General features: G+C 48.2%; 2 protein-coding genes across 2 annotated transcripts in view; one reads left to right on the top strand and one right to left on the bottom strand.

Moving 5' to 3' along the window:
* LOC100587077 (leucine-rich repeat-containing protein 37A3-like) overlaps positions 1 to 3,435 on the top strand; it is a 10,811-nt gene extending 7,376 nt beyond the window's left edge. The window contains 1 exon segment of the mRNA XM_030828167.1: positions 3,161 to 3,435. Coding sequence (XP_030684027.1) covers positions 3,161 to 3,435 — 275 coding nt within the window.
* An 11,935-nt stretch (positions 3,436 to 15,370) lies between these two features.
* Positions 15,371 to 17,238, bottom strand: LOC100602058 (C-C motif chemokine 3-like 1). The gene is made up of 3 exons (XM_003281387.2): positions 17,084 to 17,238; positions 16,280 to 16,394; positions 15,371 to 15,876 (listed from the first exon to the last, which is right to left on the bottom strand). Exons 1-3 carry the CDS (start codon positions 17,157 to 17,159, stop codon positions 15,786 to 15,788), a joined length of 282 nt encoding a protein of 93 aa, XP_003281435.2. The 5' UTR covers positions 17,160 to 17,238; the 3' UTR covers positions 15,371 to 15,785.
* Between the last annotated feature and the right edge of the window lie 733 nt (positions 17,239 to 17,971).

Here is a 17,971-nt window from a genome sequence, read left to right as displayed (position 1 = left end):
TGAGGAGGGAGAGAACTGGAAAAGAAGGAGAGAGAAAGAGAGATGAGGAGAAGGGAAGGAGAGAGAAAGAGAGATGAGGAGAAGGGAATGAGAGAGAGGAAGAGAGATGAGGAGAGAGACAGAGGAGGCTGTGAGGATAAGGAGGGAGAGAGATGGGAAGAGAGACACAAAACGCAAAGAAACAGAGAGAGATGTGCATGAGTAGGAGGTCGAATTACTCTTGATCCCAGTTCCCAATGAAAACTGTAGGTTACCATCACCTAACCACACATGCAATAAAGTCTGCCTGCTGCTTAGAGCCCTGAGAACCCCTTCTTGTGGAGCATAAAACCTTTGACTACTGCCCTTCCTCACTGCATTTTTGTTGTCTCTTCCAGTGAACTGTGATGTCTTGTCTATTGCCTTCCTGGGCTCAAGGATCCACCGAAAACTGACGCTTCTTTTGGGGAGGGTCTGCGGTGCCTTCAACTCACTAGGCTCCCCACGAAGCTTGCGCACTTGGCTTGGGCCCTAAGCATCTGGGTACAGGCTGGGGCTCTGCTTCTCTCAGTAAGAAGGATAACTAAGAAAGAGACTGAAGCATGGTCTGCGGAGAAGGCACTTGTGCAAACACCAGGAGAACGAGGGGCCTGAGTTGTCTTTGTTTCTCCTAAAAGCATTCATTCCTGGCTGGGCGTGGTGACTCACGCCTGCAATCCCAGCACTTTAGAAGGCTGAGGCAGGCGGATCACCTGAGACTGGGAGTTCGAGACCAGCCTGACCAACATGGAGAAACCCCATCTCTACTAAAAATACAAAATTAGCCAGACATGGTGGCACATGCCTGTAATCCCAGCTACTTGAGAGGCTGAGGCAGGAGAATTGCTTGAACCCAGGAGGCAGAGGTTGCAGAGAGCTGAGACTGCACCATTGCATTCCAGCCTGGGCAACAAGAGTGAAACTCCATATCAAAAAAAAAAAAAAAATGCATTCCCTCCCAGGCCACCCTAGTGAGGGCATGAAGCACAGTGTGTGTGTGTGTGTGTGTGCACGTGCACACACGCAGATATATGCATTTGCATGTATGTGCGTGTGTGTGTGTGTGTGTGCGTGTGCATGTGCATGTGTTTGTGTGTTGCAGGGGTTTACAGTGGACAGGATGTGGGAAGGCAGCTGCAGTTCCAAGCTGCAAGTCTTTCTGATAGAATGCTTAAGATTCCTCGGACCACAGAAAGAGAGTGTTTTCATTTGCTCCCATTTTTATTAGCATTTAAACCTGTATTTTTTGTAGCATGTAAACCTTAAGTTGCTTAACTATTTCTTAAAGCATTTACACCAGTGGTTCCCAACCTTTTTGCTACCTGAGACCAGTTTTCTTGAAGACAACTATTCCATGGACCCGGGAGAAGGGGAAGGGATGATGCAGAGATGATTCAAGCCCATTACATTTATTGTGTGCTTCATTTCTATTATTATTTCACTGTAACATATAATGAAGTAATTACACAACTCACCATAATATAGAATCAGTGGGAGCCCTAAGCTTGTTTTCCTGTAATTACATGGTCCCACTTGGGGGTGATGGGAGACAGTCACAGATCATCAGGCATTAGGTTCTCATAAAGAGCACGCAATCTAGATCCCTGGCATGTGCAGTTCACAGTAGGGTTCATACTCCTATGAGAATCTAACAGCACCACTCATCTGACAGGAGGCAGAGCTCATGCGGTAATGCGACAGATGGGAAGTGGCTGTTTCTATAGATGAAGCTTTACTCACTGGCTGGCTTCTCACCTCCTGCTGTGTTGCCTGGTTCTTAACAGGTGGGGATCTGATTTACCCAGCAAGATAAATACATTATTATGTCAATTGAAATTATTCACCTTGAACCACCCAAAATTACCTTGCACACCTCACCCACCCAAGGGTCCGGTAGCACACTTTGGGAGGTGTAGACAGTAAGCCTGGAGCTCCACTGAGTATTCCATCCTCCACCATCTGTGGGCTAACAGGCTGTGTTAGTTTCCTAGGGCTGTTTTACAGTACCACAGACTGGGCACCTTCAACAACAGAACGTGACTATCTCGTAGTACTGGAGGCCACGGGTCCAAGATCAAGGTGTCAGCAGGGTGGGTCCCTTCTGAGGCTGTGCAGGAGGGCTCTGTTCCAGGCCTGTCTCCTCATGCGTGGGTGGACGTCTTCTCCCTGTGACTCTTCATTAAGGGTGATTCTGGTGATTCCGAAGAGGAGACTTGGACAGAATGTTGTTAGATAAATGTGTCAGTGGAAAGCAGAGGGTAGACAGGACACCATCCATGCCCGGGGCATTCTGGGGACAGACCTGTCCAAGCAGCAGCCATTCCCAAACGAGTTGTTTCTGGAAAGCCAGGCACAGCTGGGGCTGGGCCCTCGGGGATTTGTTTAGTGACCCGATTATGTGGGAGGCCTGGAGTGGGTGGTTGGGTGGGGGTGGTACCAATGCAATGATGCCCAACCTCATTGCATCCCTCACTTCCCAGGCCCTGCCCTCAACCCCTCCTGACCAGGCCCTGTCCTGGTTCTCAGCCACCCTATCCCTGTGGGTGCTTCAGCCCACTCACTGACCAAGTGAGGGACTGACTCCAGGTAACAGAGTGCTGTGTTTATGGGACCTGAGAATACGTGTGCACAGACTGTGCCCGCAGTGTCCTTGTACAGTTGAGCATGTACATGTCCTGCCCGTGTGTAGGCAGCCTGTCCACACATGCCTAAGAGTGTGACTCCGTGTCCTGGTAGATGGGGAAGGAGAGAGGGAGTTGTGCCCAGGGTCCCCTGATTACTTCTATGGGTGCATGTTTGTGCATCTTGTTAGGGGTGCTTGGGGGTATGGAAGATTCTGTCCTGGGTGCCCTTGATCACCTGTGTGTGTGTGTGTGTGTGCACGCGCACTGGGGGCGTACTGTGTTACAGCATCCTCAACCAACTCTGTATGTGTGCATATGTTTGTGTGTGTGTGTATCCTACAGGTGTGAGCGAGTGGATGCTTCCACTACGTGTCTGCACGTGTGTGTGCACTTGCATTGTCCTTGCACACCTGCGTGTGTCCCGTGAGAGCGGAGCCCAGCATATGCTGGTACCTGCAGGAACGTGTGAGTGTGCGTTCTGTGGGTCCCTGTCCTGATGGCTCTCCACTTGTCCGGAGTGTCACGACGACGAGGATGGGGACCCTATCTTCGGAGCCTGAGGATCCAGCACAGGTCCAGCTCTGTGCAGCTGCCTGCCAAGCCGCCAGAGGACAAGCCGGACGCCGAAGGCTACGAGTGGACGATTGCAGTTAGTTTCCAACTCGCCGACTTCTCACCCCTCCACTGGCTCCGGCTTGGCAGTCCTGGTTTCGGGGTGCCCTTGGTCCCTCCCCCTCGCGTCGTCGCGTTCTCCCTTGGCGTAACCCCCAGCCGCGGGGCCGCAGACCCCTAAGAGCTCCATGAGCTCTCCGCGCCCTGCCCACCGGCCCCGGCCCCACCCCTCCCCCGACAGGACCAGAGAGGTGCGAAGTTTGGGGGCACCCGCTGGGGTTGTCCCATTTCCGGGGCTGGGCTCCGGGGAGCCGGCGCGGCGCCCGCTCCCTGCCCGCCAGCCCTTTGGGAGCTCAGGCGCGGGCAGCCGCTTGTGGTCCCGGGAAGGGCGGAGCTGCGTCCCGGGGAGACACGCGTTGCAGCCGGCAGCGTGGTCGCTCCCCGCTGGCCGGTCGCTCCGGGAGGGCCCCGCAGCGGAGGGTCGGGGCTGGGGCGGGCTGGGGAGGGGGCCCAGGGTTGGGGCCGGTTCGGCCTCCCGGGTGGCGCCCGGGCCGAGGAACTAGGAGGACCGCCGGGCCGGGCCGCTTGTCCTTTGGAAAAACCTTGGCGGTTCCTCCTCTGGTGTCTGTGGACCCCGCCGTGGCGTTCTCCTGGGCCGCGGACCTTCGCCCACCGGTTGCGCCAGCTTTTCTGGAGCAGAAAGGACCCCCTTCCTCCCGGACCGAGCCCCGAGCCCCAAGCCCCACGGAGCAGGCAAGCGCCAGAGTCCCGGGGCTGAGGCCTGGCCGGCGGGCGCTCTGGCACCTTTTCCCGCCCCCGAGGGTGCCTGTCCCGCCCGGCCGGGACTGGCTGGGAAACCGAGGCCGGAAGAGGTCGCAGTCCAGCAAGGAATCGGTTTGTGTGGGGTGGGGGTGGGATGGGAGACCCCTCCCCAACCCCACCAGCCCCAGCCCAGCTGTGGCCCCAGCCGTGTCACTCAGAAAACCAGAGTCAAACCCCAGCCCTGCCTGGGATGTGGACCTTGCCTGGGATGTGGACCTTGCCTGGGGAAAGTCCCATTCAGGCTTTTCCAGGGCCCCTCCCCTGAGCAGCAGGGGTGTCTGCGCTGGGCCCGGGCACTCACCAGGGCCTGCAGGCTGCCATCCTGAAGTTTCCCTAGCATCAAATGTGCCACCGGAAGCTGAAGGTGGGCATGACCAGTGCCCCCCAGAGTGAAGACCCCCTCATGTCTCCAGGATGGGGAGTCTGCTTGGGGGTCCACTTAGAGGTGTATCCCTCAGGCATTGGAAATGCGGATGGGAAGCCCCGAGCCATGGTGGCTCCCTCAGTCCCCAGTTCTTTCTCTGTGTAAATCCAGCTTTACAGGGACGGGGATGTGGTGCATTTCCCGGAAGAGCGGGGGTCCTGGGGTGTGGGGAGCTGTGGCTGGGGTCCCGTGAGGAGGGGCCCAGGGTGGGCAAGCTGAAGCAGGACTGGCACAGGACTCTGGAGGGCCTGGGGGAGGCTGGACGCCCCGGGGGTGCACCCTTGCTTGTCCGCTCTTCTAAAGGTCAGTCTCAGTTTGCCCATCTGTAAATAGGGTTGACTGTCCCTGCCCTACGTGGCTGTTGTGAGCATTCAATGAGCACTGCCAGTCCTGGGAGACTCTTGGTGTTTTTTATTGTGCTAAAATACACAAATATAAATTTCCCATTTCAACCATTTCTTTTTGCTCCTTCACTCCCCACCCATCCACCCATTTTTAGCGTACAGTTCCGTCGTGCTCAGTACCTTCACGCTGTGTGCAACCCATCTCCAGAAGCCTCTTCATCTTGCAAAATTGAAACTGGACCCATTAAACAACAGCTCCCTATTCCTCCTCCCCCGGCCCCTGGCAGCCGCCATTCTGCTTCCTTCTCCACATATGGAATATATTCTATATACATAGTTTTACATTAATATCATAGGTAGCTTTTATTTCAGTATGTATATCTACTTTATTCTTTTCAGTAATTTCATGTTTATTATGTGGCTATACCATGATAGTTTAAACTATTCATCTTTTAAAGAATTTATTTCTATTGGTTGTTTTTACAAACAGAGCTGCAAACAACAGCGATGTGCCAACACTTTGTGTGTGTGTGTGTGTGTGGTTTTTTTTTTGAGACAAAGTCTCACTCTGTCGCCCAGGCTGGAGTGCAGTGGGGAGATCTCGGCTCACTGCAACCTCTGCCTCCCAGGTCCAAGCAATTCTCTTGCCTCAGCCTCCCAGGTAGCTGGGATTACAGGCACCTGCCACCATGCCCAGCTAATTTTTGTATTTTAGTAGAGATGAGGTTTCCCCATGTTGGCCAGGCTGGTCTTGAACTCCTGACCTCAAGCTATCCACCTGCCTTGGCCTCCCAAAGTGCAGGGATTACAGGAGTGAGCCACCGTGCTTGGCCCTCCTTTGTTTCCTTAGATAGTGTTTCTTGAAATAGATTCCTAGAAATAAGATAGATTGAAGAGTATGTAAATTTTAAATTTTTCTACAGACTGTGTCATTGCTTTTCAAAAATGCTGATTACCAAAATGTCACTTTTTGATACTAAAAAATATTGTTTTAAACACACAAAGTAAGTAGGGCTTATGAAAAAGTTAATATATTTTGCATTTCTCACAGTGTGTTGAATTTCTCCCCCTTGCATTGTACAGCAGGAATCCTGACTCAGTCTACCTTTCTTGTACTTAAAAAAGTATATACTAAAACATAGGCCAGGAGTTAGCAAACGTTTTCTATAAAAGACCAGATAGTAAATATTGTTGTCTTTGTGGGCTATATAATCTCTGTTGCAACAATGTGACTCCACCTTTGTCTTGGAAAGCTGGGATAGATAATATGTAAAAGAGTGGGAGTGGCTGAGTTTCAACAAAACTTTGTTTACAAAACAGGGGTCACACTAGATTTGTTCTGAGGACCATAGTTTCTTAACCTCAGTCTAGGCAATCCGTCAAATAATTCTGCATTCACAATAGAGGTCTTGTTGTATATATCCGCTGACGGTCTTTCCTTCCTCTAATGTTAACCACTGATTTTGTGGAGCATGGATTCTAGGGAAATAATACCCAGGTAAGATGTCTATTACCATGTGCGTCTTATTTTTAAAAGAGTGGTTAAACTCTTATTGAGGCTGGTGCAGTGGCTTATGCCTGTAATCCCAGCACTTTGAGAGGTCCAGGCAGGCAGATCTCTCAAGTTCAGGAGTTCAAGACCAGCCTGGCCAACATGGTGAAGCCCCGTCTCTACTAAAAATACAAAAATTAGCTGGGTGTGGTGGCATGCACCTGTAATCCCAGCTACTTGGGAGGCTGAGGCAGGAAGATCACTTGAACCTGGGAGGCAGAGGTTACAGTGAGCCGACATGGCACCACTACACTCCAGCCTGGGCGATGGAGCAAGACTCCATCTCAAAACAAGTCAAAACAAAACAAAACAAACACACAAACAAAAAACTGGGAGACCGAGGTGGTCAGATCACAAAGTCAGAAGATGGAGACCAGCCTGGCCAATGTGGTGAAAACCCGTCTCTACTAAAAATATAAAAATTAGCCGGGTGTGGTGGCAGGCACCTGTTCTCCCAGCTACTTGGGAGGCTGAGGCAGGAGAATCGCTTGAACCCGGGAGGCAGAGGTTGCAGTGAGCCGAGATCGTGCCACTGCACGCCAGCCTGGGCGACAGAGCAAGACTCAGTCTCAAAAAAAAAAAAAAAAAAAAAACAAGTCTTATTGACAAGTTCAGTAGTTTCTTGTCTTTAGTCTGCATGTGTATCACTTGCAGGTTTGGTAAAAATCTAGATTCCCACATCCAAATCCAATTCTTTTGTGAGCATTTTAAACGACCATCCCTGGTGGTTCTGGAATGCTCATAGGTTTGCATATTGGTCACTCTATTTATTCGTTGCATGGCCATGGACAAGTTGTTTTAACTCTCTGAGCCAACACTTCCTCTTCTATCAAATGGGAATATTAATAATACTTAGCCCTTGGAGACATTGTTAGAATTTGAAAGACAATGAATAATTTTTAAGAGAGCTTGACTCGTGAGAAAAATAAACTTAAACGCATGAATATATATATCAAGCATGAATTTACCTAGTGCATATGCATTATACACTGGGTGCATAATATTTTATAAAATAATCATTGTTTTATAAAATAGTGTTTCATTATTTGGGGAGAGGCTTTTCTGTCATTTCCTTTCTGCTGACTTCCCCTCTTCAGAGTTCTCTACTCTTCCCCTCCCATCCCACCGCCTTGCTTTGTCACAAAACAAAGCCAATAGAATCACCACAGTTTAAGACCGGTTTACTCAAAACGAATTCATTATCTTACATAGCTGAACACAGAAATGATAAATAATGTTCTATAAATATTTGTTGGTTGACAGCTTTGGAACAATGTCCTCTAGAAAAAGCTGAACGTAGCCACGCACCTTGTATGAGAGCCACAAAGTATAGCCATGTGCCTGAATATGTGTCAACCACTGTGTGACTGGAGGGCTGAGGAAGGGGTGTAGGGGGTGTTGTGGGATCCCTTCCGACAAGCAGTCAGGAACACATAGAAATACATTACAAAAGTTAAATAATCTAGGTAAGTTGAAATGTACGTTAAGAAGAGTCCCAGAGTGTGGTTGCTTGGGTAGGGGTAGGTTCAGGAATTGAAGGGACGTCCCTAGGGCCTGGGTTCCTGCTTCCTAATCTGCCACAAACATAACAGTGTCTTGTTGCTTCCAGGTCACTCAGGGATTCGACTCTGAGGTCAATGATGCACTTGGCACCAGAATTCGATGGGGTTGGCACAGACCTGCCAGCCTCAGCCACTTTCATTCTGGAAGCTGTTAAAAGAGACAGTTATAAAAATTGAGGAATCAGCAAGGGAATTCCTGTCCCATGCTGCCTTCTCCTGTCTGTCTTGGCAAGCGTAGGGCCTGTCCACTTGCTCAGGACTCTTTGCCCAACCTCAGCTCCCTAGACTTGACCTCAGTGGCTCAGGGGGGTCTCCTCAGGCAGCCTCCTCCTGCTAACACTTCCTCCTCTCTTCCCTCTGCCAGGGGCAGCTCTTCCCTGGTTCCTTGCAGACCCCAGGTCAGGCCAGAAAACACCTCTATGGCCCTTCCCTGTGTCCCACCACCAGATAGGACCTGAAAGGCCTGGGGTCCCCAGGATGGCCCTCATACCAGCTGGTTCCCTTGCAGGCTGCCCCCCTCCAAGTCCTGCTTCTCTCCAGAGATGGGCAAGAGTACGAGCTCTTACCTGGCACCAGCAGTGAGTCTCATAACTGCCATCTACCATTTCGCTAGGGGGCTTCTGGGGATCCTAGGAAAAGCAGCAGATGCCTGGGTGCTTGGGGACCTGGGCATTCTGAGGGAAGGAGCAGCGTGACCCTGAGTCATTTTTCCCTGGGGACAAGTGAGCCAACTCCTTCTACCCAGTGATAAAATCAGAAGGAAGTAGGTGGAGACAGCACTGTTCAGGGGATGATTTGGGGATGAGAAGAACTGGCAGGAAGTTGGGGATTTGGGGGTGAGAAGAACCAGCAGGAAGTTGGGGATTTCTTGTTTCCCCACTTTTCCCTTCCGTTTCTGTTTGAGCCTTACATTTGACCTCCATCTCCCTCTGTAGGAATCGCAGCTAATTAAACATTCTGCCTCTTATTCCAGCTCTACTGGGGGAATATAATATGGTCTAAGAAGAGATTTTTCCAGCAAGAGGCCATCTCTGCAAATCACCTGTGAGGCAGACCTGCGCCAATTTTATGACTCAGCTGGCCACCAGGATTGTAGCTGGGTTCTGCCGCTTGTTGGAACCTACTCAATGTTCTCCTTCCCTAAGTAGGACAAGACTGTACCCTGCCTTTAAGATTTGTAGAATAAAAAGTGAAAACTCTCTGGGGAAGAAAATCTTCCTGAACAGATAGCCCAAGGCATTTTGAAAATCCCTTAGGAAGTTCTCTGTTTCACTTGGGTACCTCTGTCCTTGGACTTTGGTGATGTGGTTTGACCCCAGCCAGAGAGTGCAGGGAACAACAGCAAAAGGCAGGACAAAGACAGACTCGTGAGAGGAGGCCCAGGAACGGGGGCCATTGTCAATGAGGAGGACGTGGGGGCCCAATAAAGTGAGCAAAAGAGGACAGGGCTTGGGCACTCAGTCACCAGCCCCCTTCTGGGGTCCAAGTTGTGTCCCCTTCTCTAAAGAGGTAAGCCCTGAGTCATGGGAAGATGGAAACCGGGGCTGATGAGACAGGATGTTTTTTAAGCACTGTGGTGTCTTGTTGACTTGCCCATGCGAGGGGGTCTTGGTAACCACAGGGCTCAGGGTATTTGCAAGAATAGTTCAAGTGCTCACTTGTCTTGGGGCTGTTTATGGGGAAGTGGTTTCCACAGCGACAGGAAGTGAGATATTGGTGTCACCCCGGACCACACTTAGCTGGTTCCTTCTCACTAAAGCTCTGTAGTCATAGTTTCTCCCGGCAGAGCAGAAGCTTCTATGTTATCCCACAGCTGTTCTAACGGTGTAGACTTGCCTCATGCAATGATGCCAGGAGTCCTGAGCAGCACAGCCCAACTTCAACCACACACACATGGATAGAGCTGTGTTAGCGAAGCCTGAGCTACTAAGCAATGAGAGTACAGCCAGGCTTCCAGACATCTGTTCATTCAAGAGAGATATGCGCTAAGCAAAGGACCTAAAGATGAGTTTAATGTGGGTGCTAATATGCATAAGGAACCTTGAAATAAATGTTCTTAGCATTAGGCCAAGAGGGTCCATGTCTAGGAATCTATTCTCTATAGAAATAAATTCAAATATGGAAAAAACGAACAATGCATAAGTGTCCCCAGCATATTTATAGCAACTTAAAATTGGACCCGATTTAAATGCCTATGATATGGATATGGCTAAGAAAATTATGGGATCTTCCCTTAATTGGCTATTAGGCAGCCTTTACAAACAATGCAATGACATGAGAAATGCTTATGTTGTGGTAAGTTTAAAAAACTCAAGATACAAATCAGCTTATTTTAATCAGGACCCACCTAACTTTTAGGATGTGGTCAATCCCACATAATGCATTTTTGTGGGTGCAGTTCCCAGGAAAGAGGAGGAATAAAAACTGCAAGTATGAAGTGTCTCCTTTGCTTTCAGTCTCCTTGTCTACCCCTTTGTCTATCCACTATGAAAGGACTCCCTTCTCTTCCTTAATATGGACAATTTCTACTGAGGACTCATTGTTCTAAGAATTGTCTCATCTTCTCCTGCATCCTCAGTGCCCGATCTTTGGCTTCTATGAAGGAAGGTGGGTAGTGCTTATGGCAGGGCCAGTTCTGCCTTTCTCAGTATGTTCTGGAGTGAGTATGTAGCCCCATTTTCTATTGGTTACCTTGACATCATGAAGAGCTTATGTCTCTTTTGCCCTAGATTTGGGCAATAGTCATTCATTGGGCAACAGGAAATAACACAAGTCAGCATCTTGTTAAAAATAAAGTCATTCAGGAAAGTGGACAACAGTTTCTCATCTAGAGAGCATAGGAGAAGAAATGTTTACCACACACAAAGTATTAGTGCCTTTTATATCATCAAGACAAAAATAACAGGAAAAAGACAAACACTTTATAGTGAAAACATGTTTTTCCTGACCAGCATCTATTCTGCATGTTTCCTGATGCCAGAAACTCACGTTTCCTCAGGGCAAATCCCCCTTCCCCACCATTCTCAGGCTTTAAGTTTATGTAAAATTCAGTAAACCCAAAGATTCAAGTTATGTGCCTTGATTAACTTAAGCAAATCAATGAAACCCATCCCCATAACCACAGCGACTGGTTAGGAATTCGGTTCCTAAGTCAGTCAAATCGGAAAGGGCCTAGTGATGTTTTTTCCAATGGGAACACAGACTCACTCTTCCCTGCAGAAAATGAACAAGGATTCATGTACACTGGCCGGTACTGGCAGCCACCCAGGGCCTCTCACAGGAAAGGGAGATCAGAAAGAGAAGCAAAGAGGACTCATGAGATACCACAGGGCCGCTGCGTCCAGCCTTGCCTGGAGCTAGCGCCACCTCGATGCCCTATAGTCTTGGAGCCACAAGGTGTGTTTACTCAAAGCCTCTTTGAGTTTGGTTTGCTTGTTTGCTTTCTGCCTGGAAACTGCCAGCATCCTGAGAGATACGAGATCTGTATCTGTGCAGAGACACAGGGTCTGTTAAAAGTCACAGGCCCTGACTGAAGTGTGGAACTGGCTGAAACGAGAAAGTAGGAAGTAATTTGGGGAGGACCTTGTGAAATGGAAGTGACTTTTAAACCTTACATGCATCAGAATTACCTGGAGCCTTGTGAAGACACAGGTTACTGGGCCCTAGTCCATTAAGAAAGGAAGTGGGGCTCAGAATGTGCAGTTCTCCCATGTTCCCAGGTGATATTCACCATGCTGTCCTGTCTGGGCACTACCTTTTGCCATACCCATTACAAGGTATTGCACGTGCTGGTTGAGCTATGGTCTGTCTTATTTTGGTGCTAAAAGCCTGTGCCAAATACCAACGCTGCAGCATTAAGGAATTTGATAGAAAAGATTCTGAATATAGGCTGGGTGCAGTGGCTCACGCCTGCAATCCCAGCACTTTGGGAGGCTGAGGCGGGCAGATCATGAGGTCAGGAGATCAAGACCATCCTGGCTAACACGGTGAAACCCCATCTCTACTAAAAATACAAAAAATTAGCCGGGCGTGGTGGCGGGCGCCTGTAGTCCCAGCTACTTGGAAGGCTGAGGGAGGAGAATGGCGTGAACCTGAGAGACGGGCTTGCACTGAGCTGAGATCACGCTACTGCACTCCACTCCAGACTGGGTGACAGAGCAAGACTTTGTCTAAAAAAAAAAAAATAAATAAATAAAAAGGAGATTCTGAATATTGGAACTTAGTAGCTATGTATTACACCAGTAACGTCCTTTAAGAAAGAGTTTAGGCTGCTTTGAAATGAGCTCGTCTGAAATTGAAAAAGGAAGAAATTGAACTTGCTAAAAAAGGCCCTTCCAACTTATTGACTGAGAACCCAGTAATCTGGAGACTTGAAGGGCTGTAAAGGCAGAATTTTCTACTCTATGATAAAGTTAGCATGAGCAGAGACAGGAAATGAGAGACCTAACGAGGCCAAGGGTCAAATATTCATCACCTCCATATGGGCCAAGATGCAGGCAGAGGTCTCTCGCCAGGGGCTGGGTGGTAGAGGTGACACTGGTAGTGAGGTCTGTGCTAGAAAGTGCACATCCCTGACTGGGCACGGTGGCTCATGCCTGTAATCCCAGCACTTTGGGAGACTGAGGAAGGTGGATCACGAGGTCAGGAGTTCGAGACCAGCCTGGCCAACATAGTGAAACCCCGTCTGTACTAAAAATCCAAAAAATTAGCCAGGTGGGGGTGGCAGGCACCTGTAATCTCAGCTACTTGGGAAGCTGAAGCAGGAGAATCTCTTGAACCCGGGAGGCTGATGTTGCAGTGAGCCAAGATCACACCATTGCATTCCAGCCCAGGCGACAGTACAAGACTCCATCTCAAAAAAAAGAAAGAAAAAAGAAAGTGCATATCCCCAACCCCAGTTAAAATGCAAATGCGAGCTTTGTAACTGAAAACGTCTCTGCTTCTGGCTACCTGGCCCATGGAATTAATCAGAAGCAAATAGCCTATGGACATTAGAAGGGAGTCACATTGCCAAAGAAACCATAAGACTGGTTCCAAACAGTCGCTGATTACACAATACCTAAGGCAAACTCAGGCTAACTCACACAGACAGGAAGTCAGCAGCCTCCAGAAAGCAGATCCTCCACATTGCACATCTCAGATTGTCCATAGAGGACATTCCCCCAGGCAGGAGAGCTTAGGGACTGCCGGATCAGCTGAACTGCTTAAAAATGCAATTCCCATTCTCCAGTTCCCTATCAGGGGTCTTTGTTCAACTTACTCTGTTTGTTCATAACACTTGCATTTAGGGAATGTTGGGCATGATTAAACTTTGTTTAGCTTTGGGTGTCTGGACCTTGAGAAACAATTCAGTGCAGGCAAATTTTGTATGCCCCTATATTTTTTTCCTGAAAGCCAATAAAGAAGGAATGATGACACCTTCACTGCGTCTATGGGGACAAAAGCTGCTTTTGTGTGTGTGTGTGTGTGTGTGTGTGTGTGAGAGAGAGAGAGAGAGAGAGAGAGAAACAGCCTTGTCAAAAGGATGTGTTTGTTGCTGTACCCTCATTATATGAAAGCCATCATGGCATTAAAACAATATAAGCCAGGCTGAGCTCTATCCTCTCTGCATTAACTCAGAATCCCTACCAGAAAGTGGTTGTGATGGATGGAATATCACCCATCAAAGAATAGGGTAAGATGCCACCAGAGAGGTGAGCTATGCAAGCTAATCAGAAAATAACTCAAAGTTTTAAAAGTGCAGAATATAAAAAGGAAAAACCCTCATTCCTAAAAAAAAAGCCTCATTTCCTCAAAGAAACGACAGTTAGCTATTTGATGTGTATCTTTCCAAATATTTGCCTATGTAAATATATATGTGTATATGGCTTTTAAAAATAAAAACAAAATAATATCCTTTACAGACAGTTCTGTACCATATGTAGAGAATATATATGCATATATTGAATGTAAATAGATAGGCATTTTACCTATAATATTATGGACACTTTCCACAGATATAGATGTGTGCTGCTTTTGTTTACTGACTGCAGAATATTCCATTGATGGACATCTTAATCCTCTACTGATTAATCCCCTACTAATGACTGTTTGCATTTCTTTGCTCTTTACCAACCATACTCGAAAGAATATCCTCATGTCTACATAGTCTCATCATTTGGCAGAGTTTCTATGAAGCAGATTCCTAGAAATGGGATCAGGTCAAATGGGACGTAGGTCACATAGTATGTGCATTTTAATATTTGCTAAGTAGTAGTGTTTAATTATGCTTTAAAGAGTTTGAGCCCTACAATTCTAAACATGTTTGGACACAGAAATTAGATTATTTGAAACAAAATGAAATAAGCATAGCTCATAAAAATTAACACGTTTGGTTTTCACACAAATATTTTGAATTTCTCTTTCTTCTGCAAAAAGGACCCTAGCTTAGTATGCATTTCCTGTACATACAATGCAAGCAATCCATCTATTAAATAACTTACCTTTCAAACCTAGACAGCATCCTGCTCCACACAGAAGCTGGTTGTCTTTTCCTTCTCTGACTTTAGCTATTTATTTTGTAGAGTGTAGATTCTAGAGAAATAATGTATAATACACCTGTTGCCATATGCAGATACTTACCACATTTAGAAAACAGTGGTGAATTCTATTGACAGTTGCTGTCAGTCATTAACATGCTATGGAACACCTCACGAGCTTGATAAAAGTATCAGTTCCCAGGTCTACACCTAAAGATCCTGATGTAACTGTCTTAAATAATCACTGCTCAAACACTCTATGTCAACTCAGAATCCTGACAGGAAGTGGTTGCAATGGATAAAGTATCATTCGCTAAAGAATAGGGTAAGATTTGAGTATAGGTGGGTCATACTTTGGGAAATAACTTGGTCAATGGTTAACAGCATAGTCTGTAGTTCAATAAAAGTCCAGTTTTGGAACACAATTGACCATTTACGTGCTGTGTAACCTCAGCCAAGTTGTCTAACCTTTCTGAGCCCCGGGTTACTTTTCTGTCACATGGAGGTATTAATAGTACCTAAGCTGTACTATTGCATTGGTAAGATTAAATGAACAATGTATAAAAAGCACTCAGTAGGAGTAAGCCTCGACAATGTAAGTAATTGCTAGTAAGAGCTTGATTCATCATGAATATGCACTACAGAATACTCTGCTTAATGGTGTCCATTCAAGTAGTGAATTCTCCTAGAGCGTGCACATTACGATTTGAGTTATAACATATTCATAGTTCAAATGTTCCAGAACTGTGTCTCCGTTGTCAAGTGGATAACTCTGTGGTAGCCCTCCCCATCTCTCCCAATTTCCCTCAATTTCACATCTTCCTAATCGTTGCCTATGATTCCTCTTAACCAGTGATTTTGATTTGCCGGAAAAACAAAAAAACTCAAAACTGGTTTACCTTTTAAAAGAGCATCTTTATTATTTCCCCAGGCCGATCACAGCCCAGAACAAAAGCATCCGATACACATCTGTCAGTCTGGTGGCTTTGGTACCCTCACTGCCTACAGCAGGCCGATGACAGCCACTCGGTTGTCACCAGACACAGTGTGAGGGAAGGGGGAGGGGACAGGGGAGCTCTCAGAGCAAACAATCACAAACACACTGTGAAATCAAAAATAAATTACAAAAACTAAATAGTATAAATAAATTAAAATTTAAGTTAAGAAGAGTCCCACAGTGTGGCTGTTTGGCAACAACCAGTCCATAGACGAGGTAGCTGTGGAGGTCACAGCCATGTTCCCAAGGCTCAGGCTCCTGCTCCCCACTGGGCCCACCGAGGTCACTGGGTCCTCGCAGCTTCCAGACCCCTCAGGCACTCAGCTCCAGGTCGCTGACATATTTCTGGACCCACTCCTCACTGGGGTCAGCACAGACCTGCCGGCCTCTCTTGGTTAGGAAGCTGTGGAGAAGGGAGGAAGGATTAAGCACTGGGGAATCCAGCAGGGGAATCCTGGGCCCACCATGGCCCCATCATCCTGCTCTCTGTCCTGGGCAGCTCAGGGCCTGCTCCTCTCTCAGAGGCCCCCTGCCTATCTCCGTCTAGAGAGCTTCTCTCAGGGACTCTGGGCGAGGGGGTCCTCAGAAGGTCCTGCTGCCTCCTTCTTCCTGGGGCAGCCCTTCCTGACTCTGTAACACCCGCCTCACTCCAGCCCCAAGTCAGGTCACACCTCAGAGCCCTGCGGCCTGTATCCCCGATAGGCTCCTGAAGGCTGGGCCTTTCCAGGATGGCCTTCTGGCCTGTCTCTGCCCCCACCCCGACCCTCCCTACCTCCCTAGAGGTGAGCAGGAAGACTGGCACTTACATGACACTGGGCTTGGAGCACTGGCTGCTGGTCTCAAAGTAGTCAGCTATGAAGTTCTGTGGAATCTGCCGGGAGATGTAGCTGAAGCAGCAGGCGGTCGGGGTGTCAGCAGCAACTGCGGAGAAAGGAGAGAATGAGCCCGAGTCACAGCTCAGAGGAAAAGGCCAGGCAGCTTCTGATCCCCGAGTGTTCGAGGAGGGCAGGCTTGCTCAGACCAAGTGACTGGAAGGCATTTAGGCGTTTTTGCTGAGGAATGTCTCTTTGTTTCTGTCTATATTCTTCTTTCCCCTTGACTCTTTGTAGTGGGTTCTCTGTTTCTCTGTGTGATCCAGACACCTGAACAGACTGTTCTCTTATCTCAGTTCTCTTCAGGGAATTTTGTCTGGTTCAAGAAGTCATACCCCAGCCCAAGAGAAGCCTTGGACATCTCTCATAAGACATCAAAGGGACAGAGCTCCTGGGAGACCTAGGGTGAGCTGGAGAGTGAACAACAGACCCCACTGGGAAGTAACCAGCCCTGGATTCTGCCTCTTGCAAACTGATTCATTTCAAACCCTGTTTTTCTATCTGTGCAAGGGACTGTAACTCCCCTGCCCCTGCCTAGATTCTCATACCTGGAAAGTAGGAGGGCTAAGACCCCTTCTAGAGATAAAATAAAAGTCGTGAAGAAAAAGACCAAGGTGTTTGGCAGCCCTTGAAGAACTTCCTTCTTTTCTCTTCGGGGTTCTCGGCCACAAGAAAAGATTGATGTGGTCTAACCATGGCCAGAGAGTGGCGATACCCACAACAACAACATAGACTCACGTGGTGCAGAGAAGACCTGGTTGCAGAGAGCCATGGTGCAGAGGAGGACGGCAAGGGCAGCAGTGGAGACCTGCATGATTGTGAGCAGGTGATGGAATGTGGGCTCGAGTGTCAGCAGAGCCAAGAGGGGACTGACCACTGTCTGCTGCCCGTGTCCTTCTGAAGTCTGAAGCCATCTCTCCTTCTCTTTATAGGCAGCCCTGGCGGATGGGGAAATCGAATCTGGGGGTGAGGAGGGAAATTTTTAAGCGTAGTGATGCTGTCATGCTGAGTGTTGCACAACTCAGGGTCCCTGGTGACCACAGGGGCTCAGGATATCCAAGAATAGCATCTCTGAGCTATTCTCTAACTCTCAGCTCTCAACTCATGACTGGTTCTAGCTTCATGGGGTTTCTCCTATGAGTGTGAAGAGGGGTGTGTGTCAACCCAAGGCCATTCTTAGTCGATCCCTTCTCATAAGAACTGGTCTATGCAGCCAGGCATAGTCGCTCACACCTGTAATCCCAGCACTTTGGGAGGCCAAGGCTGCGGATCACCTGAGGTCAGGAGTTCGAGACCAGCCTGACCAAGGAAGAGAAACCCCATCTCTACTAAAAATACAAAAGTAGTCGGATGTGGTGGCACATGCCTGTAATCCCAGCTACTTGGGAGGCTGAGGCAGGAGAATCACTTGAACCCAGGAGGCAGGGGCTGTGGTGAGCCGAGATCATGCCATTGCACTCCAGCCTGGGCAACAAAAGCGAAACTCCGTCTCAAACAAACAAACAAACAAACAAAAGGACTGGCCTATGCATGAACTCTCCAGCCCCATTCCTTCCCACAGAGCTGTAATTCTGCTTCCTCAGCTGCTATAACCACAAAGATAGGGTCAATGGGCTGATGCTGTGG

This window comes from Nomascus leucogenys, chromosome 14 (genome assembly GCF_006542625.1).
Source record: "Nomascus leucogenys isolate Asia chromosome 14, Asia_NLE_v1, whole genome shotgun sequence".
Classification (NCBI taxonomy): Eukaryota; Metazoa; Chordata; class Mammalia; order Primates; family Hylobatidae; genus Nomascus; species Nomascus leucogenys.
The sequence above is the reverse complement of the archived record's forward strand: the minus strand, read 5'-3'. Positions and strand labels throughout refer to the sequence as shown.

Coding starts and splice junctions, on each gene's coding strand:
- LOC100602058 (XM_003281387.2), bottom strand. CDS start 17,159: ATGCAGGTCTCCACTGCTGCCCTTGCCGTCCTCCTCTGCACCATGGCT. Junction 16,395..17,083: donor CCAGGTCTTCTCTGCACCAC/GTGAGTCTATGT, acceptor CTTTCTCCGCAG/TTGCTGCTGACACCCCGACC. Junction 15,877..16,279: donor TGCTCCAAGCCCAGTGTCAT/GTAAGTGCCAGT, acceptor CCTTCTCCACAG/CTTCCTAACCAAGAGAGGCC.